The sequence below is a fragment of the Gymnoscopelus braueri genome (genome assembly GCF_963280865.1).
Source record: "Gymnoscopelus braueri genome assembly, contig: SCAFFOLD_164, whole genome shotgun sequence".
Lineage (NCBI taxonomy): Eukaryota > Metazoa > Chordata > Actinopteri > Myctophiformes > Myctophidae > Gymnoscopelus > Gymnoscopelus braueri.
Genome location: NW_027660942.1, coordinates 5,393 through 32,028, shown reverse-complemented (window position 1 = coordinate 32,028; position 26,636 = coordinate 5,393). Strand labels below are relative to the sequence as shown.

Genomic DNA, 26,636 nt, shown 5'->3' with positions numbered 1-26,636 from the left:
TGCATCCCAAACCTCATCAGTTATTTCCTCCCTCAAGTCCCCCTCCCAACGAGCTTTTATAGAGTTCAAGGTTTCAGGCCGTAGACAACAGATCTCAACATAAATACATGAAATTGTACCCTTCAAAGTTGGTAACGGAGTTAAAAAAGTGTCTAAAACAGAGTCATCAGGTAGATGGGGAAATATGGGAAATGTTCTTTGAACAAAGCTACGGACCTGTAAATATCTGAAAAAATGCTGTCTGAGAATTGGATATTTGTCCACAAGTTGCTGGAAGGATGCGAAAACATTATCGACGTACAAGTCTTTAAAAGTACGAATGCCCAGGCCTGACCATATTGAAAAAGCACCGTCCATCAGAGAGGGATGAAAAACATGGTTAGCTGCCACTGGGGCATAAATAGAAAAAGACTGTAGACCAAAGTGGCGTCTAAATTGGAGCCAGATTTTTAGCAGATTTTTATTTTTTACTTTTTTTGAATATATATATATTTTTTTCTTTTTGCCAATATATGGCAAGTATATTCAGAATATATGCTGCATATCGTTGCTGTCCGGCAGAAACCAGCTAACTCCATTTTGACGCTTTTGCATTTTTTTCCATACATTAGGGCCATTGAACACCCTTTTACGTCTGTGTGTTGGTAAAAAAAAAAAAAACTATAATGAAAAGCATTAAAAAGCGCTTCTGACAAAACCAGCTAACTCCATTGGATCCTCAAACTGTCAGGGTGCGAGTTCAGAGGATCCAAAAGCAGTACGACAGACAGCAAAGATAAAGGTTCAAAGGTTTTGAGGTTTATTAACCAAACAGAGGCAACCCATAAAATGGAGAAGGCAAAACAAGTACTCAAAATACCGAATGGCTTGTAGCCACAGTACATAACACGCTAACATTAAATGACGACCTGACAAGGAACTGAACAAACAGGGGAATATATATAGACACAGGGTTAACTGGACACAGGTGAACACAAGACAAATCAGCACAGGGATTGGCTGGGGCACAACAGGACACAGGTGGAGAACATAACTAATACATACTGGTGAGACAAGACAGGAAGCGATAACAAGGCAGACAGGAAACAATACTACAAAATAAGAGTAGACAACATCATGGCAAAAGGCAACAGAGTAACTCTAAAATCTAATGTACAAATAGAACATGCAGAAAGCAGAACAAGCAGTATTCACTTTAGGCCTAACCGGCCTAAAGTGTCCACGACCCTATAAGGGCATTCAAGGTCTAAATAATAAAGTCGGCCTAACCGACCTAAAGTGTCCATGACCATATAAGGGCATTCAAGGTCTAAATAATAGTCAAAGTCCACGGCCCGAGGAGCGGACCGTGACACAAACGTTCTGCTAAACCGGAGTTAGCTGGTTTTGCTGACTCCAGGCTCCACCCCCTTTTGACCTCCAACTTCATTGTGAGCTTGGAGGTCCATTCAGCTGTTCTTATCAATGATGAACAAAACCTCCTAACTCCACTTTTTTTCATTTCCTGATAAATTAACATTTTGGAGTTGCTGGTTTCTGCCGGCCAGCAGAGATATATGCCATATTCAGGTTCATATATGTGCATATATGTGGATATATAGGAAATATGTCTTTTCGTCTAATTTCGTATATGTCACATATTATGTGTTGCATATATAAAAACATAAAAGTTCATATATTTTCTTTGCCCCCCCCTGGTGGCAGAGGCAAAAATCGCCTATGAGTGGAGCTCCCTGTTATGATTGTGGACTTCATTGACGTTTTTGAAGTACTTTGACAGGTGATACGGTCTCAGCTGCCTCTCGCTGTCCGTGCGCCCTGGCTGAGGACAGACCCGGGCCGGCGAGGGGCAGAAACGAGAAAAGCGCTTTGCTCTGCTGTACTGTCGCAGTTGTTTCTAAACACACTGTTCATTTTAGCCAATAAATATGTCACGTAGTTGTTCAATATTGATTAATATTACATATACAGCCTCTTTATTTTCAAATGCGCATTCATTCAATAAATCAAATCACACACACACACACACACACACACACACACACACACACACACACACACACACACACACACACACACACACACACGCACACACACACACACACACACACACACACACACACACACACACACACACACACACACACAATTTCATTGTTTTATTTTGGTGGGAAGAGTGGGCACCAAAACATTGTGGGCACTGTAGGGATATCTGGGCATCTCGGAAGAGTGCCCACCCTTCCAGTAGGCTATCTGTTTTGTTGTCATCTGATCTGTCTAGCCCATAGAGTTAAAAATAAGGTCTAGCCCCATTTGGAACCTCTCCCTCCGCTGTATAGCTACGAGATACTTTGAGGACTCTAACAGGAGCACTCCAAGGTTACTTCGACTATGCATACACCTCATGGTACCACAACACCACAAAGGCCTTAAAAACAAGACTCTAGACATCCCAAAACAAACTGGTAAGGCTACTTCTTGGAGAAGATTGTGTGCACATCCCACGCCTGTATTTAGGCCAGGTGCTGGACATCAAGGAAAGAATCAAGAAAAAGAAGAAGGAAGTCCGCACACTGTTCTCAAGCTCCAAGAAACTCACTTTTTATTTTTGCAACGTTTCGACCTTCTAGGTCTTCATCAGGCAAATATCATATTTCATATTTATTTATATTTATATATCATATTTGCCTGATGAAGACCTAGAAGGTCGAAACGAAAGAAATAAAAAGTGAGTTTCTTGGAGCTTGAGAACAGTGTGCGGACTTCCTTCTTCTATTCCAAGGCTACTTCTTGGCCTTACATCTACGACTCATCTAACCCCTGCTCACTTTGCTAGGGTCGGATGGCTCAGGGTTGAGGACCGAGTGCAGCTTGCAATGGGCCTGGTCTACAAGATACACCACACCGATAAGACACCCATGTACCTGTGTTTCAATTTGTAACGAGACCAGATCAACTTGAGACCGCGTCTACTGTCGTCCTAGTAACAGCAGATGTTGTCCACAGTGAAAGAACACGTAGCTGTCCTCGTCAATGCCTTTTTTTTTCATATCACAATGCCAAAACATACCGATCTGATTCTTGTTTGGATGAAGAAACATCGGACAGACGAACACTCACGTTGCGTTGTGGATGTTGATTCTCTGTTGGTTTTGTTGTTATTGTTGAGAAACAGGAAGACAACCACTTCTTCCTTCCTGTCTCTAACAATAGATTTATACATTTTATATATATATAATAATATATATATATGTTATTATTATTAGATGTTCTATATATAATATAGGGGGCGCAGTCGGTAGCGCTGTCGCCGCACAGCTAGATGGTCCTGGGTTCGATTCCCGCAGGGGACGCTGTGGGCGCTGGGGGCGTGTTCTCTCCTCCGCGTCATCAGTGCCCATACCCTAGGTGGGGTTGGCGAAAGGGCCTTTCTGTGTGGAGTTTGCATGTTCTCCCCGTGTCTCCTAGGGTAGGTACCCTCACAAAAACATGCAGTAATCCTGGTCACTATACTGCCTCCCCCTGGCCAGCCGGGGCGCCTGATGGAGGGGAAGGGAACTGGTTGGAATAACGTGTTCCTTCCACGCGCTACGTCCAACCAGGGAAACTCTCCCCTGTCAGGTGACAAGAAGGTCAGTTGGCTCTCATGCATTGAAGGAGGCATGAGCCTCCCTAGGTTGGCAGAGGGAAGGTAGTGCCCAGGATTACATAGACAATTGGCACTGGGTGTAAAAAATAGGGTTACAAAATCGTGGGATAAAAATTTAAGAGTATATATAATATAGAACATCACCAAACCCAGAACTTTTTTTAATATAAAAATCTGCTTTGTTTGTGTTTGTTTACCAGCTGAAAGAGCTCCTCCTGAGCCTCTTCACTGTACAAAGTTAAAGTGGAGCCTTTTTTTAATTATAATTTTTTAGTCAATGGAGCAATTATTTTTTATTTCTCGGCTACCTTTGGAGTTACATCATGGCAAGGTAACTACACAACCCAAACCTCTACCAAAATGTTCTAGCCATTTAAAGTTCTTCTTCTACTAGCATCAGACAATATGGTCTTTATCCAGCAGGTGACACTATTGTTTCAGGACTTGGGTCATCTAACTATAGTCTCGGTACCCAGGCTTTTTTGTTTTCTAACAACAGACCAGCGTGAGGAGTTGGACACATCTATGCCTCGTTTGTTGTGTTATTTTCTGAGTAAAAGTTTCCTCAGTTAATCATTGATTAATTATTTATTTTAATTTTAAATTAGCATGCATTTTTAAATAAATGTTCACCTTTTAGAATATCTGCTTGTTGGTTTTAGAAAGTTACAGAAGTGGACAGAAGCCAGAAAGGAGGTTTCAGAAGGCTGAAGCTATGCAATGTTCTATATCAGGGGTAGGCAACCTTAGGCAAACTGGCATAAGTGTGTGAGAGAGGTTTTTTCTTTTAAAATGTAATATTCAAAAAAGGTTTAGTCAGTTAAATGAAATCCCCTTACAAATGTGTGCAAAATACATCCTGTACATAATTCTACATTCATTCTAACTCTGAACTCGATTGACTGAGGAGGGTGTCTTGGAGATAGGTAGGTTATGAGTCTAATGATAATTAGATCCTGAAGTGAAAGAAAATATTTCAAAAGAAGAGAAAAAAAGTTTTATATGGACAATCAAAATCAGTTGGAAATATTAAATTAGATGTGGTGTCGTCAATTAAACTTAATGTTGAAATGGCACACATGACTATCAAGAAAATAAAAACATCATGGCACTTCATGTCAAAAAGGCTGCAGACCCCTGTTCTATACAGGAGCTAGGTAGAACTTATAAGGCTTTAACCTGGTAAGTAAATAGTAAACTCGAACCCATGGCAGCTCTTTTCCACCTCCTAGATCTGTTCTTAACCCCCTCTACCTCCCCTCCCCTCTCTGCTGAAGCTTTCATCACCTACTTTGATAAGAAGCTCTTTATCCAATGTTCCCATTAACTAACCAAATGCTAACCCCAATATGCCATGCCTGTCTTCCTTCTCTCTCTCTAGATGAGGTCCTAACCAGACCAACCACCTGTCCTCGAGGCCCCCTCCCTTCCTTGATCGTCCAGAGCATTTCCCCTGATTTATTCCCATTCATTAGCACCATAATCAACACATCCAAAACCTCTGGCTAAATCCCATCGGCTTTCAAGTCAGCCTTACACATCGGGGCGAATTCTTCATGCGAATAAATACGTTTCTTTTTAAAACCTTATAAAGTCAATGCAAGCGTCCACATCAGTTTCGCGAAGCGAAAAAGCGTCTTCTAATTATTCGGAACGAGTCCGAATTTTGTGTATATTCGCATATTCACCGGTGTGTAAGGACCTTTACTCTGCTACTCAAAAAACGAGTCTTGAACCCCTCGGACGTCAACAACTACAGATCTTTCCTTTCTTTCCAAAACACTTGATTGAGTTACAGTATGTTTCAGTGTAACCTCTCCTCCACAAATGTAGTTGTATTCAACGCATGTTCAGGAGTAGAGACCTCCCTCTGCTCAACCTGGCCACTCCCGTTCTCCATGACCTTACCAAGTTCAGCTGCGCTGCTTATCTCTCAGCCAATCCACGTTGCAATCACCACAGTATAAATACACCTGCGATCGTATTAACAACCTGTTTGATTTTGCTGCTCGCAAAATCCAAATCCCCTCCTCCTCCCCAACCACCTCCTTTCCCACCAATTTTGCTCATCTAACTTCGTTTTTTCTCCATCCTCCAGGAGCCCCAGGGCGGGGCAGTGTCAGAGCAAAGGCGACAGACCGCTCCTGAGCAGACAGACCTCTCCTGAGCAGACAGACCGCTCCTGAGCAGACAGACCGCTCCTGAGCAGAGCAAACGCTGCGGTCGGGCTTCCCAGCAATACACGTACTTTATTTTATTATTTTTTTATTTGAAAATGTATTGGAGGATAAACTTACATTTCATTGTGTTCAATAAATGCTGTTTAACTTGAGCAGAAGGTGTGGTCTCTTACTAGTGAACAGCAGTAGGAGGAGACTGTCAGTGAGTGACTCTGTCATTACAGTCAGTCAGTCAGTCAGCCAGTGAGCAATAACACAGGATGGAGCAAACATCACTCTACCTTCTAATCTGTGAGTAGAAACACAGTGCAATTACTCATTTGTGTATTTCATTGTACATGCGTGCGTGTGTGCTTAGTCGGGCACATATAGTGTTTTTAATTGCTCACAGAGAGTTGAATAATTTTCAACGTTGGGCGTTTGGGTGAGGGTTTTAGAAGAGTGCCATGTGTTTTCAGCTGGGAAACGATGCTTTGTGGGAACATGGCCTTAGGGTTGATTAAAGGTAATGGTTAGAAAGAATTAGGTCTAATTAAGGTTAAAGATGAATATTATGCAGGGCAGGGTTGATCATTGGATGATAAAAACATATTTAGAGTTAGTTAACATTAGCATTAACACTCTTAACCTCAGATACAATGCTTGGCTGCATTATGTTATGCATTCATCAAAATCTGAGGCAGGTAAAATAAGTCTTAATTATTTTGAGCCCTGGTCATGGAATGATCTGTAGACCAGACTTAAATTGGCTTCACTATTCCTCAAAAGTATTACCATGGACACACTAACAAGCAGCTGCTCCTGCTTTGATTGTTTTTTTGTTGTGTACATTTTTTATATTGGTTTCTTTTATTTGACTTGTTCCTTTTATATTGTTAAATCTAATTCTCCATTCTTTCTCCTTGTAGCCCTATAGGTAGTTGGTGTGTTTTCACAAATGTTATATGGTTGTCATTTGTATTGTCCTGTATTGTCATTCTGGTAAAGCTGGGTAATTTCTCTGCCTTGGCCAGTTCACACTTGAACTAGAAACGTGCGCTCCTCTGCCGGGTTGGAAAACAGTTATAGCCACCTAGAGAGGAATCTGGAAAATCTAATCACATCTTGATTTCATTTGATTTTATTTATTTAGCACACGTAAAAACAATACGAAAAACTGTACACAAAATATAAAGGGCTTATACGAGGCCTCTACCTGTATAACAACAAAAATATGAATATGATTTGTAAACAACAAAATATATAGAATTTACAAATAACATGATTGCAGTATAACATTTGATTATCCATGACAAGATTACTGATAATAATTAGCCAACATAGTTGACATATCAGATTTTACAGGATGTCAAATCCATAGAGCAACCAAGCAAACAGGGAATAGAGAAGAAAACAATTATAATAAACCAAGCAAAAGTTATCAGGGAATGCGTGATAATGGATGTGACATTATGTGACCTGGTCAGTCAGAACATTCAATTTGTTCTTGTATAAATTAGTGAAGAAAGTTGTATACCAGTAGAGAACGTGTCCCAAAGTGTAGTACCTCTGTATTTAAGGGAACATTTACCATGACTAGTACGGTAAAAGGTGGGGGGGGGTGAATATTTGTAGCCTGTCTAGTGTGTAATTTGATAATTTGTTTGGATGTAATTACTAAAAGGTTTGGGAGGAGTTGTGGGTATGTTTACACTTATAAATAAAAATGCATATTTGATAAGTGTTCATCTGGAAGACAGTAAATAGTTTTAGCTTTTTGAAAAGTGGAGCAGAGTGGTCAAGTCATTCTGAAAAAGTAACAGTTCTTACAAATCTTTTCTGAAGTAAATAAATGAGGTGGAGGTAGGAATTACATACAGTACTACTGGCCCAGACGATATTGCAGTATCTTAAGTGTGGCTAAATCAAGCTATAATATAATGTATGCAGACAGCTCTGTTTTCCTGATGACACCAATCGATCTAGATACTTTGTTGCAAACGAGATTGATGTGTTCTTTCCAGCTGAGTTTCTCGTCTACTAAATCTCCTAAGAATGTAACAGAGGTAACTTGTGATATCTCAATATCATTAATAATAATTATACAAACATCTTTACAATATATATTTTTTTTTCCATCAAAGACAATAACATTTGGAAATCTAGAAATATACTTAAAGGACAACTTTGTTTTTTTTTTACAACCAAGGTATGTTTTAGATTGTAATTAAAGTAAATAAAAGATGAGTGTTAAAATAAAAAAATGTACTGCTTTCTATAGTTTTAGCACAGTGGGCGGGCGCATTCTGTCCGGTGGCTAAATATGTATTTTTTATTACACAATAACCCGGCGTTGTCTTTATTATTTACAGTAGCTCTTCTAGCCCCCAATATCTCACATCTGGCCATCAAAGACCACAGGACCTTTTTTATTGTGTAAAAAATACATATTTAGCCACCGGACAGAATGCCCCCGCCCACTGTGCTAAAACTATAGAAAGCAGTAAATGAATAAAAAATAGCACTCATCTTTTATTTACTTTAATTACAAGCTAACATATAAACCTTGGTTGTAAAAAAGTTGTTCTTTAAGGCAAACTCATTCTTATCCCTGGCTGTATAGGCCTATATTTGATCAACACGTTGTAATAAAGCCTTGTAAGAGGAATTTCTTTCTGAAACCGTACTGATGTTCATAAAGGATTTTCTGTTTTTCCAGATGTAAAGAAATGCGTTTATAGACTAGTTTCTCCAAGACCTTTGAAAAACAGGGCAAAATTGATATTGGGCTATAGTTTATAAAGCAACCAGAATCCCCAGACTTAAAAAGAGGAATTATTTTAGCAACTTTCATACCGGTGGGAACTAGCGGAGATGTATTTTGGTGTTACAATGAAATTGCAACTTCTAATTTCCTTGTCCTCTGTGTCCCCCCCCATCCTCTGTGTCCCCCCCATCGACTTATTTTTTTATATATATATATATTTAAAAAAAATATATATATATATATTCTCTACCGGCGCTATAGCAGTAGCTCCGCAGCCTCCGCCGACCCCACCGTTCGCATTGTCAAGCGGCCCCAGCCAGACATGCTAATTGCCTCTAATAAACAAGTCGTGATCTCTGTGGCTGTGCTAAACATGTTCTGCAGGTTTTGGCTCTGCCGTCTGCCCTTATTGAAATGAAGGGTCGCTAACTCGCTATGCTGTGTCCCTCGACTCCCTCGTCCTGTGTGCACTAACAGTCACTCACTGCATGCACTGAATACCAGGCAGTGGTGGAAAAAGTACTCACATTTTTTACTTAAACAAAAGTATCAATTCTGCGATGTAAAAATACTCTTTTACAAGTAAAAGTAAGGTATTCAAAATGTACTTGAGTAAAAGTAGAAAAGTATTGGTATCAAAATGTATTTAAAGTACCAAAAGTAAAAGTACTCATTATGCAGAAGGTCTCATTTCACAAGTTTTCAAATGTGTAAAATGTATAAACATTCTTTGAAAATAGCAGATCTACAAGCTCACAACGCGTCGCAAATCTGCTATTACTGTACAAGTAGTTTTGTAATAATAATCAAAATCTACAAAGCAACTATAGTAAATAAAGTTATCAAATAATTGTAGTGGAGTAAAAGTACAATATTTTTCTATATGTAGTGGAGTAGAAGTAAAAGTATTGAAAATTGGTCCGTGGATTTTGGCGGACGTAGGCTATACACCAAACTCGCGTCTGCTCGGAGGCAGACTTACATGCCTCAAACATTGCGTATAAGTTATTAGAACGCTGTATTCTTCATGCAAAATCAATTAGAATAGTGCCAAACCTCAAGTAAAAATATTTATGTGCCCAACATTTGTCATCACATATAAAAGAAAAGAAAAAAATATGTCAAACAATCTATTACTTGGATGCATATTATAGACAATGATGCAAATGCAACCGATTCATTTTCAGTTGACTCATTTAGAGCTGAATTATTATAACCCTCACTCAGCGTGTTTTCCGTTTCTGCAAGTGTGGTCACAGTTTCGCGTATTGGACTTTCATGACAACTCCAAGGTCGCGCTATTGATTTATAACATTGACCACATCACATGAACGCAGTCTTACCCTCTGATGAGGATACAGTATGGAGGAAATCTAGCTGTTTCCATTACTCCATTTCCAATTCCGATGTAGGACAGTGGATAATATGTTCGTCCAAAGGACTGATTTCTCTCAGTAATCAATAAAGCTCTGATAAAGAATTATTGGAGATCGTCGGATTCCAGCATCGTCTTTTTACCTCAGCAAAGGTGAACGAGCAATTGTTCAGTAGAAAGGGCTTATATAATACCATTTACAAATTTTATTAGCCTTTGGTCTTGAGGTCAAACTTTGAAACGTATTCTTATTACACATGAGGCTATTACTTTATTAATGTTCAGCGAATCATCGCGTGAGAGACTCGCTTGCCAAAATACACTGATCTACAAGTTGTCAAGGCTGTGTGTCGAGACACGTAAGCTTGCAGATCTGATCATTTTGACGAGTGATGACGTTTTTTGTCTGATGTATGTTTCCGGTTGCCTTTTATGGTCTTAAATGGGCGTTGAACAATGCAAATGATCTCCACGGGAACGCGCTTGTAACTTACAAACAAAAATGAGATGCACCAAATCAAGGCTCTGCAATCCCTTTCATGAATTGCACGTCAGAATTGACTTATGCAATATACGGAAATGTACAACCAGGTTAGTAAATGAGGGCCAACGTGTACAGATTTGTGCGATTTTTGTACAAAATCTGTAGGTGTATAGCAAAAAGTGTGTTTTGAAGAAAATGCAAAATGGCAGAAGATCTAGTGTGGCACAAATGGCCAGGGCCTATGCGTCATGGGGCCTAGATGCGTTGAAGAACTATCAAAAACATTTATTGTACGTTGTGCGGTTCAAGAGTTAAATGTAAAGTGGGCTGTTATACAGTAGCTCCAGCATGAGGCCAATTGTTTTTTTTCTTCTCTATTTTATTCCATCTATTAGGCTTTTAAATGTCCTTTTCAGTGTCTTGTGCCTTGTGGTTATGGAAAGCATTTTGAATCGACTTTGTGTATAAACCCTGCTGTAAAAAGAAACTTGCCATAATGTTTATTTTTGTGAAAATGTGTAAATAACTAGTTAATGTTCCATACTATAATTGTTTTGTGAAATGCACCAATCTCACTAAGACAAGTGCAAACATACTTAAAACTAGATAAGTGAGCTTCTGACAGAGCAGATCCCCGCCAGTCGGGATTGCCTACCCAGGATGTGTTGTGAGCTGTTATAGTGCCACCATGAGGCAGATTTGAAACATTTGGAGTACCTGATCTTCCTTGGGCTACAGCGTGTGTGCAAAGTGTCACACCAATCGAACACTGTGCTCATGATTTTTGGCCCCTCCCGCAAACTTTAAAAGATCATTGAAGTTAATCAGAATTACTTAAGAGATAATGTCTACTGATTTGTTAGAGTTTTGGACAAAAGTTGTAAGAGTTGTAGCAAAATGTGTGTTTTGAAGAAAACACAAAATGGCGGAAAGTCTAGTCTGGCACAAATGACTGGGGCCTACAGTATATGGGGAGTTGAGTCATGGTCCAAGGAATCCAGGGGAAAAAATACTTTGATTGTGGACCCTTTCAAAACGTGAAGGGTCCGCCACCATGAGGCCAATTTGAAAACGTTGGGGCAGAGGTTCTTCCTTGGCCTACTGGAGTGAATCTCTCGCCTTTGGCCTGCATAACAGCCTCCTGGTGGGGATAATAATTCTTATTCTGATTCTGAAAACAGCCATCCTCTGTCGGTATCTCATTGTCTCCCTCCCTCTCTATCTAGTTGTTAATTCCATGGTGATTGTCTCAACAGAAGGTCAAAACAGTGGTGATGTTATGAGAGGTAGGTCTGTTTGTCTTCTACTGACCAAACTATTCACAACTTTCAATGTTCTCTAACAAGAAACAAGAAATATGTTTTATTTTAACATCCAGTACAATCAACTTTCTTCTCTCTCTCTGCCACCAGTCTCTCTCAGACTCAGTCCTAACAGATTTCAGTTCTTTATATTTGAGTCTGTCTTTCTGAGCTGTGAGGACAGACAGTCTAACTCTACTGTCTGGAGACTGGAGAGGACAGATATCACAAACTTCACCTCAGAGTGTGGTGCATATGACTGGGGGAAGATGAACACCACAGGATGTCTTGTCAGTCCTTTGCTCCCCTTAACAGGAAGTGGAGTGTACTGGTGTGAGTCTTCAGAGGGAAAGAGTAACACTGTTAATATCACTGTGACTGGTACGTTCAGCAAATCAACAACTTTGTTCTGTTTTCAGTATTTGATCTTTTATTATGTTTTAAAAACACAATAACAGATCCATTTTTTACATGAAAGACAACAAACAAAACTGTTTTTTATACAGATGTCTTTAATGTCAAAACGTCATCATGTTGTTCAGAGTGATGTAATCTCAATAAACGTCTCTGCTATTCTGCTGTTATTTATCATTGTTCAGATGGAGCTGTGATCCTGGAGAGACCTGTACTTCCTGTAATGGAAGGAAGTAATGTCACTCTGCACTGTAGGACTCAGAAGACATCCTCTGACCTCCCAGCTGATTTCTATAAAGATGGATCCTTCATCAGGACTGAGTCTACAGGACGGATGACCATCCACCATGTTTACAAGTCTGATGAAGGATTCTACAAGTGTCACATCTCTGACCGTGAAGAGTCACCAGAGAGCTGGATGGATGTGAGAGGTGAGATAATTGTGTAATAGTATGTATCACATACTTACACTTTATTTGTCCTGTGGACAAGGCCGGACAAAATGACTGAGATTGTGCTGATTGGTCAGCTGCTGTAACCCCGAGGGCTGATACAGTTGATTGAATCAATGCAATCAAAGCCATATCTTCGCTAGAGGTTATAGGGCAGTTAATCAATCAGCGTAGCGTACATATACTGTGTAGTGTACACAAAGTGATAATTCCTCTGGACGGCGTGTGTCACAAAGACTGACATGGTGGTAGGGCCTAGCACTTCAGCATCCTAATGGTTGATAGGTGCAAAGGCTTACCAAGATGTGGCCGCAGCAGTGACATGAACAAAGTCGTTGGGTGGTGAGTGGACCATGCATGTAATATTCTTTGCAATTTTCATCGGAGAATCCACTTAGGACTCTAAGCCTACAAATATAATACAGCTCTTTTAAGAGGAAAATGCGTCTCATTCTGCTTCAGTTTCTCCAGCCTCCAAAGACAATGACCAACCAGACCCTCCCTCTGTCTCTCTGCCTCCATATTTCTACCCTCTGATGTGTGCTGGAGGCTCCATCTTTCTACTGATTCTGGGTGTGTGTCTCTGGAAGAAATGCAGAGGTACGTCATTGATGTTCGCACATACAGCTATTTAGAGAAGTATAAGATTCCACATTAGGTGCTATAACTGTTTCTGTTTGATTTCTGAGACGAGCACCAATGAGCATCGCGCATGGTACATACATGCGCAGAGCAAGTTCTGTCAGGGAACTCAGTGCAGTTGCTGCTGGCCGACCATTAGTCGGTCTCAGCCCCATGCTTCTATTCTCAACCAATCACATACTCACTTCATAATAAATAATGCTTTAAAACTTGCTCACCCTCCACCACCCCAGCTACCATCTGTCGTTTTGGATCTACATTTATGTACTGTGGATTCAGAGTCCCTATTGTATTCAATACAAATATTTTCTCCATTCATGAGTTGTCCTGACTGAACTGTAGAAAGAAACGCTTTGGTTTTATCATTGGGGAGTCTTTTTTTGTAGTCTATAGGTTTGGATTAGGTTATCCATTCTTCTGACTAGCTGTCTTTAATCTTGTCCAGAGCATAAGCCACTTAAAATATGAAAGGAAAATACTTTTCCTGTAAACAGCACTGGCAGCTGACTGATCATTTTGCTTTTTACATTGCTTAAGAAACATTGCTTTATTTGCCACTGATCTACAGTCAACCTAACTTGAATTTATTGTATTTTATTTAAGCTGATGCTAAGTGTTTATCTGCTGCAGGCTGTAGGACCGACAGACAGAGTAAAGATGTGATATATGCTGATGTGACTGTAAAGCAGGAAGATAGACACAGGACCAGGAGAGGTACAGTGACACTTAAAACACGCTAAATTATTATAATCAACACCACATGTAAATCACTCACATAAACAATACTGATCACACACTTATTGTGTTGTTTAGTTTAGTGTCAACTATTTTAACACCTTTTCTTTTCTTTTCCAGACCAGACCTCTTCAGGACAAGATATCTACTCCATGGAGACGATAAACACAGGTCAGTCACAATGTACACACCTACAGTATATGGATTTGAAAATTACACTGTTTACGTAATAGCCTGGTTTAGATACAGGGAGAACAGTTGACCCAGAGAGAGGAACTGTCTCTCTCCACTGTACCAAATAAAGGATCAAACGCCCCACAAAAGTAACAAAAGAAAGAAAGAAAAATAACTAGGTCTAATTGAGGCTAATGTTAGTTAGTTAATTAAAATTACAATGTCAAGGACCAGGCCAAAAACGTTGGTATTATTATTAACGCAGATTTGGAGTCCCTCATCAGAAATGTGAATTATTAATCTTTTTGACAATTTTTCAGCTATCCAAGTATGTTGTCTTCTGTGCTTTGTTTTAGATGCCACCACCTACTCTGACATCAACCACACAGCGAGGAGGAACCCACTGACATAGGAAGGTTAAAATTACACCCTTTGACCAACCTTACATCGATATTTATCCATAGACAGCAATGATATGTGTAACTGATTAATTGAGTACAATGGACCACAATGGAAACAAGCTCCCTGGGGCTTTTTGTGTTATTATTTTAGCATAACCTTTGACTGTACTACCTGTACTGTTAACAAACCTGTTAATAAAGTATTCATTCAATCAATCAATCAATCGACCCCTGTCCAATGAGTCCTTGCTGTGAAAGAACACTTTCAGTCACAACAATTCACTACCTATTATCTTGCTGCAATCTGAGAATATATTATAGTTAATAAATGAAATATCAGTTAGATTACATTGCAGTGCTTATCAGGTCATATTCCTGTGTCATTTACGAGGGATTTATGATTGAAATATAATTTAGTTGCAGTAGAGGGATGCTATGACATTTAAAATGCTTCTGCTTAAATAGTTTGACAATATTAGCTTTACAGGGGAATATGGTTAATAAGTGAAATATACTGTATTAAAGTTAAATGCCAATGCAGAGCTTAGTATTCACTAAGCTTGTTTACGCCCCCATTTTGTACTTAAAATTCCCACGTTACGAGTCTGATTCATCTTTTTTTTGTCCGTGAATTTTCCTCTGTCTCTGCCTCCAGTCTCTCTAAGACTCAGTTCTCCTGACAGATCTCAGTTATTTATGTATGCGTCTCAGCGTCTGACCGTCTGTCTTTCTCATATACATAAATACTCTCATACACTGGTCTTACCTCTAGGCTTTATGCCCTCATGTTTTAAATGTTCTGTTTCAGTTTCTTAGATGATTTTAATGATGTGATGTTTCTTTTGTATGCAACTGCCTATTGAAGCACTTTGGGATTTTCACAAATGTAAAGTGCATTATAAATAAAATGCATCATTATTATTATTTCTGAGCTGTGAGGACAGACCGTCTAACTCTACTGTCTGGAGACTGAAGAGGGCTGATATCACAAACATCACCTCAGAGAGTGGTAAATATGACTGGGGGAAGATGAACACTACAGGATGTATTGTCAGTACCTTGTTCCCCCTAACAGGAAGTGGAGTTTACTGGTGTGAATCTTCAGAGGGAAAGAGTGAGAGTGTTAATGTGACTGGTATGTTCTTTTTCTTTTTTTCTGTTTCAATATTTTTATTAGACAAGAAAGAAAATAGACAATCCACCACGAGTATGACAGGACAGAGGGCACAACACACCCCAACATAACAATACACTAAAAACAAAACACAGAAGAGAGAAACAAATCCTAAAAGACTTCACACCAAATACATTATATAATCATCACATTATTGCTGCAAACGACCTCTCTACCACTGGTATGTTCAGTAAATCAACTTTGTTCTGTTGTTCTGTTCATGTCAGCACCTCATCATGTCTGCTCGACGTAGACTTACATGGGACCAAATGATAGACCGATTTTCTGTTATTTTCAGTTGACCTATTTAGAGCCGAATTATTAGATCCCTCTGCGTGTTCGCCGTGGCCACAGTTTAGCCTTTTGGGATTTCATCATGCCAACTCCAATGTCGCCCTATTCATTTATAATATTAACCACATCACATGAACGCAGTCCTATACCATCTGATGAGAATACAGTATGGATGAAATCTAGCTGGGTCCATTACTCCATTTTAAATTCCGATGTAGGACAGTGGAGGGTTCCTCCAAAGGACAGATTCCCCTCCGTAATCAATAAAGCTCTGATAAGCTCTGATATTGGCGGATTCCAGCATCATCTCTACCTCGGCAAAGGAGTAATTGTTCAGTAGAAAGGGCCTATGCAATATCCATTCCAAGTTTTATTAGTCTTTGGTCGTGAGGTTAAACTTAGTAAACAAACTTCTTATTATCATTACATGTGAGAGAAGCCTATTCACTTTATTAACGTTCGCTTGCGCTGATCTACAAGTTGTCAAGTGGGTGCATCCCGCCGTGCTTGTAGATCTGTCCATTTTTAGAAGTCAATTCTAACTGACGCTCAGATTATACTAAGATCCCCTGACCCATTTTGAGGAGTGGTGACGTTTCTTTTACACATACACATAGATTTTATTGTTTTATTGTGTTACAGATGGAGATGAAGAGAACAGTTTTAAAGCACATGGTTACTGCTTGCTTACCATGTGTACATGTACCTTTACTTGCACGAAAACACCCCAGGACCCCAAGAACACACACATACACCGCCCACCCCTACCCCCACCTCCACATCATCCTCTCACCTTTGTGAGTTATGGAACAAAACAAGTAGCTCTGTACAAGTGGGTATTTTCTATAGTTATGGAAACGTCTCTGTTTGTAAACCGCAGCGGTTAAACCGTTCTGAGAACAATGACTTTTGCCAACAAGTTCACATGGTCCGCTGTATATGTTGCATTGTGCATCAGTGGAAAATATGTGCTGTGGTTTTCAGGTGCGAAAACCACTATGTGTGTCGTCCTCTACTGCAGTTTGATGTTTGTAAGTAGATAGTATACAGGAAACAATAAAAAACCTTATGAAAACACAAGTTTGCTCAACTTGAATATTGATTGCTAAAATAAACTAATGTCCCAAAGTACATTGTGAAGCGCTTTGGATAAAGTCACTATACCTTGCAGACCATTTCTGAGCTTTGAGGTCAACTTCACCAGCTAGTACACAATTACATACCAAAGAAATGTAATCAATAGAACACATTTCATACAACAAATAAACACGATGTCAAACACAAACTTTATCCAAACATTAAGCACATTGGAGCAGTAAAATAGTTCCCCCACTGTAATTATTTAGTTTGTTAACCATTTATTATGTATCTGTATGGCAGCCTGCCATCTCTCCCAGTCCCTACCCTGTCTGTAGACTGTGTGTCTGTGTGTAGGCCTACTTAAGGGGAAAAATAGACAGTGATTATAGGGCAACCCAAAAGCCGAGTGGTTAGGGTGCATGCATACCACATGGGCGCAAAATACCCTGATCAGCGAGTCCTTCCCTACTCTCTCTCTCTCTGCATCTACTCTCTCTCTCGCTCTGCATTTCCTGCCTCTCTTCACTCTGACTGTCAAAATAAAGGCTTAAAACGGACCCTAAAAATAACGTAACCAGTTAAACCCATATATACTTATTAGACGGGTTCCCTCAGGGGCCTATACTAGGTCCGCTCCTTTTTTCCATTTACAACAAATCTCTTTCCCAAAAATTTACAAGCTAGTAAAGAGCTTGGAGATCTGCTGTTTTCGCCAAATGTTCGCCCTAGAATGAGGATGCTAGGGTTCATGTAGTTAAAGAAAACAGTTGGTGCTTGACGGTACCTACTGTGCGTGACTCAACCCCCAGTCTGAGTAAAAGACAAGACACAAACATCCCGAAGGAACTACTAGGCTGGGTGCTGGATCAAAAGTTCAGCATGTGAAAAAGATTAAAATATGCACACCAATGATGCTACCACCATGTATTTGGCAACGTTTCGAGACACCAGGTCTTCTCACAGTGATATAAGAGAGAGTGACTCTGCTGATCAAACAAGAGTTTTAACTACTTCATCTTCATTTGGGGGAAGCGAGAGCCCCACACCACCAAACAGAGGAAGTACTGTGTCGACTTCGCATTTACAACTACTTAAAACAAGCGAGAGGATTTTTCAGACAGGCCTGAAAACAAAAATGCTACTTTCATGCAGGGGTGGTTACGTTGCAAAAGGATTACATTTAAGTTCAATTAAAAAAATCGATGAATGCAATATGGAAAGAAATATCACATCTTAACATTACAGTGTGTAGCAATTTTATTTTTTTACGAGGAAATAAAAAGAAAAGAGCGCTGTGTCACCTGTCAAATGTATCCAGCTCTTTGGTGATTCTCCAAAGGCCAGAGAATAGAGATGTTACACAATCATGTAGAATCCTTCATCAGATTTGTAAACACAGTTGATCTCTGAATCGCATCTTTCTCCTGGACTTACAGCTCAGCCAGGGAGACTCAGACTGACACAACTGAGATCTGTTTGAAGTGATGGTCAGAAAGACTGAAGGGGACAGAGACGGGGGGAGCTGACAGAGAGAAAGGACACAGACACAAATGCATGAATGTTCTGAAACCTCAACACAACTGCAAGCCAATGTTTTTTATAATCACAGGTCCAGTGTCCATTAAAGTCAAGTAAATATTGAATTCAGACAGGACAGATTCAACACTTAGGGCACATCTTGGGGCAATAAATGAAGCCATCAAAACATTCGCATAAATAATACACATAAACATAAACAACACAGTATGCACGCACGCACGCACGCGCACGCGCACGCACGCACGCACGCGCACACACACACACACACACACACACACACACACACACACACACACACACACACACACACACACACACACACACACACACGAGAAGGACAGCCTGAGGAAGAGGGCATGGTTACAGTTTTTCTTATAGCGAACACCCCCCCTCCATCTGCAACCCCACCTTTCGGAAACAAACAAGTTTCTCTGTACAAGTGGCTATTTTTTCACACACACACACACACACACACACACACACACACACACACACACACACACACACACACACACACACACACACACACACACACACACACACACACACACACACACACACACACACACACACACACACACACACACACTACTACTACTGCTACTGCTCTTTATCTTATGGGGTCTGTAGGGGAAAACAGGACTTCCTGTGATGTTGTGTAGAAAGAACAGCCATAATAACTGGGGGGGGGGGGCAGTCATCATACTCTCCATCTCCATCTGTAACACATACAGACTATGTGGAACAGCCATCATAACAGAGGGGCATCTTTGATCATTGTAGTTGATGGAAACAGTTGTGGTTAGAGGCTCAGAGGAAACACAAGAAACCACAAGTTTCATTTACTGATGGTGATCTGAATTTCACTTCAACAATGAATTTAGGAACCATTGTAATAATATTATTTTATGGAATGTTTTCATTGTTTATCATTTGGATGGATAGACAAGATATTCGCTGATGTTTAGGCTCACAGTATAAGTATAAACGCAACACATTTAAGACAGCAGCGCATGCCTGGCCTCTGGTCCTATTATTGATAATACATATTTCACCCTGTGGTGTTTCTAATATCATGCCATGGTTTCACATATTTAAAGGATGAAACTGGAACTAGAAATCCTAAACATTTTTGCCATATTTGGTAAGAAAGCCCCAAAACACAGCATGCAGGGTCTAGAACATTAATCATACTATGTGAAGGCTGTCATGTCACATTTAGGCCACAAAGTGTCACTGTAGACATCCAGCAGTGTAGTTTTTCTAAACTTACAGGGCAGCTGGCCTCATGAGATCATAGTTCTGTTGATCACCAGGAGTCCATATGGTCAGCCCTACACTTACATCTTTCTACTGAAACCTACAGTGGTCAGTAGGTGGTTCATAATTTCTTCTTTGGATGGCAGGGGAAGACAATGAGCTGTGCACTCCTCATGCTTGGAGTCAGTTGTCAGACACTGCCACTTACTGACTGAATCTCTGGTCAAGATCCATTCCAACATCTTCATAGAGACACCTCAAAATACTGTATGTTTTTATAATTTTAGCAAAAAGCTATAATTGCAATGGAATCCATATTGGTAGATGACTTTTATGCAACTCATGATCTCCTCAGGTCTCCATGTGTCTGTGTGAAAGTGAATATCTTGAATATTTATTTTGGACATTATTTTATGGAACCAAGTACACTAAACCAAATGGGTCAGACACCTGGATGGGTGTGATTTAGCATAACATTTCAATGTATTGAAGTGGACCCAAAAACAGACGAGTAGGCAGGCAAGTCAAGTCCAGTAATATTTATTCAGCAAATGAGAAAGGCTTACACGAAGGGTAAAACAAACAGCAAGGCAGAACATTAGACGAGGAACACGCAGTACATGTTTAGGATCCATATATAGGCAACAAACTGATTACTGGCCACAGGTGAGCACAGGTCAGGGAGCTGCAGGGCTGATGAGGGGGAGTGGAGTCAGGTGTATCTGCATCTGTCAGTCCTTGTCCCTTTTATGCCCATATATGGAGATATCTGATGTCATCAATATATGCCCATATATTGGCATGCCCATATATGGACGTATCGGTCGGATTGGCGGTTGTGGACAACCGCCTATCCGAACGGCACCGCACTCCCTCGAGTCCTTGTAGATGCACACACCGAGTTTGAAGTCGGTTGGTCCCTTAATGCACATGACCATATATGAGCATAGCGGTCGGATCTGTGGCTCTGGACAACCAGATGTCAATGCCATATGGGAGTATCGGGTTTGTTTATGGTTATGCCAGACTGAGTCATAAGTGACGGGCCCTATTAATGGACATATCGGGGTTGTTTATGGTTATGTCTGAGTCATAACGACGGTGGCCCGCCAGCCCTCCCATTAGCCCATTTTAATATAGGATAGGATTATGGCACATTGATACATTAGCTGTGGACTGTTATTTGTTATTGTTGCTGTGAATGTCTCTGTCTCTGTCTCTGTCTCTGTCTCTGTCTCTGTCTCTGTCTCTGTCTCTGTCTCTGTCTCTGTCTCTGTCTCTGTCTCTGTCTCTCTCTCTCTCTCTCTCTCTCTCGCTCTCTCTCATACATATTTTTATGTTAAAATGGCGTCTTCTACCAAATGGCGTCTTCACAGGGTATCCACAAAACATGTGGATATCTACAATTGCATTGTTGCCAGTCACAATTCTAATTACAGATATCTGAAATTGGGTTTTTGGGGTCACAAAGTTCCATATACAAAAAACTGGCTTCGATTGCTCCATTGATCAGGCACCAGCGGTCTCCTCCCACCAACAGCAGCAGTAGGAGGAGTCTGTATCCTTCAGTACCAATGTAGTCTCCTCCTACCCATCAGTCAGTGAGCAGTAACAGGATGGAACAAACATCACTCTACCTTATAGTCTGTAAGTACAAACACACAATGCAATGAATTATGGTAGGGTTAGAATTAGGCCTATGAGGTTAAGATGAAGATTAATACGATTATGAAGCATGGCAGTCGATCATTGGCTGATGCATGGGGAATAAATTCAATCGTAAAAGTAAGAAACAATCTGCACTCTCTGTGGAAGTCTTAGGAGTCTTTTGTAATAATGTTGAAGATCCACAGCAGCAGCAGTCAACCAAACAAACTAACGGACGCTTTTCGGCACGTAGGCCTTCCTCAGTATTACTAGTTGCATACAAGCGGAAGTGACATATAGCTTATATACAATTACAATCATACAGCTGTGTCTCATTGTTAAATTACATCTATAATACAAAATGCAATTATCACTAAATGCATCACAATAAGGGTATAATAATAATGAACAGATCTCACAATAAACCACAATACCAGATAATCAACTCTTCCTTTAGACCTTTTGGGAACTCAGTATTTAAGACAATGAATCCAAAATGCCTCTCTTTGCAGCAATAAATCGTCTACCTCAAAACCTTGAAACCTTGTAGTAGGCTATATATGTCGTGTCCTATGGTATTGAAATGTCTGGCAATTGGGGATTTTTCATCCTGGGTCCTAATATTACTTTTATGTTCAGTAATTCTGGTCCTCGTGGTTTCTGTTACGTATGAAAAACTAAAAGGGAACTAAGAACCAGAATTACTGAACATAAAAGTAATATTAGGACCCAGGATGAAAAATCACCAATTGCCAGACATTTCAATACCATAGGACATGACATATGTAGGCCTACAAGGTTTCAAGGTTTGGAGGTAGTTAGTCTTTTAAAAATAGGAGGGGACAGAGACCGTTTACTGCTACAAAGAGAGGCATTTTGGATCCATTCTCTTAATACTGAGTTCCCAAAAGGTGTAAATGAAGAGTTGATGTTGATAGATTTTTGTAAATTATGTGGTATTGTGGTTTATTGTGAGATCTGTTACTTTAAGGAGTAGTTCACCCAAAACATTTCTTATTTTATATCTATATTTTTGAGATCTTTTTGTTTCTATCGTATTCCTAAGCCAATAATTTGATGACCGGCGGAGTCTCCTACCCTCAAAGAGTCTCAAAAGTGTCTCCTACTGAGTTTCCTATTGACCGATGACCCAGTCATCAAATTATTGGCTCAGGAATGCGACAAAAACAAAAAAATGTCCCTGAATTCAAGGCTGTGCAATTGATAGAAAATAAGTCATTTTTGGGGGGAACTACTCATTTTGTATTATAGATGTAATTTAATAATGAGACACAGCTGTATGATTATAATTGTCCATGAGCTACAGTATATGTCACTTCCGCTTGTATGCAACTAGTAATACTGAGTAAGGCGTACGTGCCGAAACGAATTATTTTGTTTGTTTGTTTGGTTGACTGCTGCTGCGGATCTTCAACATTATAAAAAAAGACTCCAAAGACTTCAGAGAGTGTGGATTGTTTCTTCTTTTTACTTATTAACAATAATCTGCACCCAGTTCATTCAAGACCATCTCAAGACTGTCCTCGAGTTGAGCGTACCTTTCCTTTGTAATAAATGTAATCAAAATTGGGCAGGTTGTATCTGTGTGTAAAATAAATGTTGTAGGCCTACTCTAATAATAATAATAATAAATTTTATTTGTAACGCACTTTATATTTGAAACAAATCTCAAAGTGCTAATGTGTAAAAACACTTTAGCGTGTGACAAATTAATTAAAAAACGAATCTTTCTTTCTTTCTCTTTCTCTTTCTTTCTCTCTCCCTCTCTCTCTCTCTCTCTCTCTCTCTCTCTCTCTCTCTCTCTCTCTCTCTCTCTCTCTCTCTCTCTCTCTCTCTCTCTCTCTCTCTAGTGGTTAATTCCATGGTGATTGTCTCAACAGGAGTTCAAAACAGTGGTGATGTTATGAGAGGTAAGTCTGTTTGTCTTCTACTGACCAGGTGTTCAAATTATCCACAACTATTATAGAATCAGGGAATACGTTTTTGATTTTAACATACAGTACATGATCATCTTTGAACTTCTCTGTCTCTGCCCCCAGCCTCTCTCAGACTCAGTCCTGACAGACCTCAGTTCTTTATATTTGAGTCTGTCTTTCTGAGCTGTGAGGACAGACAATCTAAATCTACTGTCTGGAGACTGAAGAGGACAGATATCACAAACTTCACCTCAGAGTGTGGTACATATGACTGGGGGAAGATGAACACCACAGGATGTCTTGTCAGTCCCTTGCTCCCCTTTACAGGAAGTGGAGTGTACTGGTGTGAGTCTTCAGAGGGAAAGAGTAATACTGTTAATATCACTGTGACTGGTACGTTCAGCAAATCAATAACCTATTTTAATTTTATGTGTTTTAGTTGTTTCTTAAAGATCATTAAAATTGTACGTAACGTCATCATGTTGAGGTTGTTCAGGTGTTATTCTGCTGTTATTTATCATTGTTCAGATGGAGCTGTGATCCTGGAGAGCCCTGTACTTCCTGTGATGGAAGGAGGTAATGTCACCCTGCGCTGTAGGACCTCCTCTGACCTCCCAGCTGATTTCTATAAAGATGGATCCCTCATCAGGACTGGGTTTACAGGACAGATGACCATCCACCATGTCTCCAAGTCTGATGAAGGATTCTACAAGTGTCACATCTCTGACCGTGGCGAGTCACCAGAGAGCTGGATGGATGTGAGAGGTGAGATAGTTGTGTAATAATATATGTATATCACATACTGAGGAGTGATGAAATGACTCAGAGGTTTTGCTGATAGGTCAGCTGCTGTATAACCCCTACGCAGTGGTGGAAAGTAACTAAGTACATTTACTCAAGTACTGCACTTACAGCAAGTAAAAGGTTTGAGGTACCTTTACTTTATTTAAGTATTTCCATTCTTCGATCCTTAATACTTACCACTAAAGTTATGTTGTAGATTTAGATTGTTATTACAAAACATACAATTAGGCATTAAGCAGATGCTCTTATCCGAGTGACTCGATGTGAGTTGACAATAAACAAGGTAATTAATCACATAAATAGAATGCAGAGAGAACAGTTTAGTGCCTCTAAGAATATAGATACCAGGTAAACAATTAACCTAGTGTCTATACAATATGCTAAAAAATAACATTAAACTAAACTAAAGATATCAGCTGAACCTAGCATCTGTATAAATACTAGCTAAATCGTATTCTTAAAATTTGTGGTCGAGAAAAACAGGTCTAAGAAACAAAAGACATGAGAACGAGTGACATGGATATGTCTGCATAGCAGTAGCCATATACTGGTCAGTCACTAGATAGTCCTGCGTGGAAAGCCAACATCTTATCCACTAGCCTAAAGGGGAATTCTCCATTGGCCGGAGGAGATATTAGGCTTTAGGTCATCAGACAGAGGCTCTGAGCCACTTTGCTACACTCCACTACCAATAAATATGAGTCATGTCAGCAATACTTTCCATGCTTCAAAGATGTGTTTAAGAGGAATATGTGTCCTATTCTGATTCTCTAGCCTACAAAGACAACGACCAACCAGACCCTCCCTCTTGGTGCTTAATGCTTAATCCCTACTCTAAGCCTAGGAATAAATGATGCTGAAGCAGAATTTAAATTAGTACATTTAAAAGAGATGCACAGCTCTTTTTAAGAGGAATATATTGTGTCTCATTCTGCTTCAGATTCTCCGACCTCCAAAGACAATGATGACCAGTCAGACTCTCCCCCCCTCCCTCTGCCCCCATATTTCTACCCTCTGATGGGTGCTGGAGTCTCCATCTTTCTACTGATTCTGGGTCTGTGTTTCTGGAAGAAATGCAGAGGTATGTCAGTGATGTTCACACATACAACCATTTAGAGAAGACAATGATTTGTACTGGCAGCTAACCTGATCATTTTTCTATTTCCATTGATTGCTCAACCAATTGCTGCAGGCTGTAGGACAGACAGGCAGAGTGAAGATATGACGTATGTTAATGTGACTAAGAAGCAGGAACATAAACACAGAGGGAGGAGAGGTACTTTTATATTATATTACATCTACATTATAAGTACTGAATAACTCTACATAAAACATTTTGAGTGAGCAATGTAAATGCTCAAATATTTATTACTTTTTTTTTCTTTTTACAGATCCATGTTGTGTCAGGTAAATACAGTATTGATCTCTGTCTATTCATCAACATAACGTTAGTAGAGCAACTTGTTTTCTACTTAATTTCTGTTAAACATATTTTAATTACAGAACCGTTCAGTCTCAGGGAACCAATCAGGGCTCGGCGGCAGACCAGAGGACCAATCAAAGTGAGGCTGATGATGTGTACTGCCCACTGCAGCATGGTCAGTCTTTGAACCAATTATGGTCGTTAAGAACACTTTTTTTTCCTTTCTTTTGTTAGGGTAGCCAATTATCTTTATACCCCTTTTTATCCCCAATTTAGTCGTTATGCCAATTAATTCACCCTCCCCACCCGGCTTCCCTCCCCCGAACACGGGCCAATTGTGTTTGTAATAGACGCTCGGCCAAGCCGGAAACACCACAGTGATGAGTGATTTGATACACTTCTGACAACTGGTTCAATTTTTTATCTAAATTATAATGTTTAACAACTAAAATAAAGCATCTTAAAGGGATATCTCACTTTCAAAAATTGTTTGGGTAATTCTATCGTCTACTCAGGCTTTCGGGAGCACCCCGGACAGTTTTTAAGTTGATTGATTCAGTATTTAGATATTTGATATTCATTTTATCAGACACGCCCCCTTCCTATACAAACCCATTGTAACTTCAAACTCCATTTTAACCATGTTAGATTCATCGGAAACAACGTCCTTGGTACTGGTGACTGGTATTGTCCTTCTAATACATGAGGAGACTGTGTTTTTTCAATTACTTTTTTCGTTTATTTTTAATAATGTTTTGGGGAAAATTAAAAGAAATTAATACAATAACAAAATGAAATAAAATAAATGAAAAAAGTAATTAAAAAAACATGGCCCCCTCACGTATTAGGAGGGCAGGGTGAATCACCAGAACAAAGGACGGGTGTTTTTGATGAATCTAACATGTTAAAAATTAAGTTATAATGG

At 39.7% G+C, this 26,636-nt stretch overlaps 2 protein-coding genes across 2 annotated transcripts; both read left to right on the top strand.

The window, feature by feature from the left end:
* The first annotated feature begins 6,071 nt into the window (after positions 1-6,071).
* LOC308081034 (uncharacterized protein) lies at positions 6,072-14,672 on the top strand. The gene is made up of 8 exons (XM_080457440.1): positions 6,072-6,120; positions 11,661-11,720; positions 11,847-12,116; positions 12,335-12,580; positions 13,064-13,201; positions 13,874-13,957; positions 14,099-14,149; positions 14,509-14,672. The coding sequence occupies exons 1-8, from the start codon at positions 6,090-6,092 to the stop codon at positions 14,562-14,564; spliced, it is 936 nt and encodes a 311-aa protein (XP_080313566.1). The 5' UTR covers positions 6,072-6,089; the 3' UTR covers positions 14,565-14,672.
* A 6,857-nt stretch (positions 14,673-21,529) lies between these two features.
* LOC308081033 (uncharacterized protein) lies at positions 21,530-25,369 on the top strand (the record flags this gene model as incomplete). The annotated part of the gene is made up of 5 exons (XM_080457439.1): positions 21,530-21,547; positions 23,419-23,478; positions 23,608-23,877; positions 24,013-24,249; positions 25,229-25,369. Coding segments are annotated over exons 2-5 (697 nt in total), but the record flags the coding sequence as incomplete, so codon positions are not given.
* Positions 25,370-26,636: the final 1,267 nt, after the last annotated feature.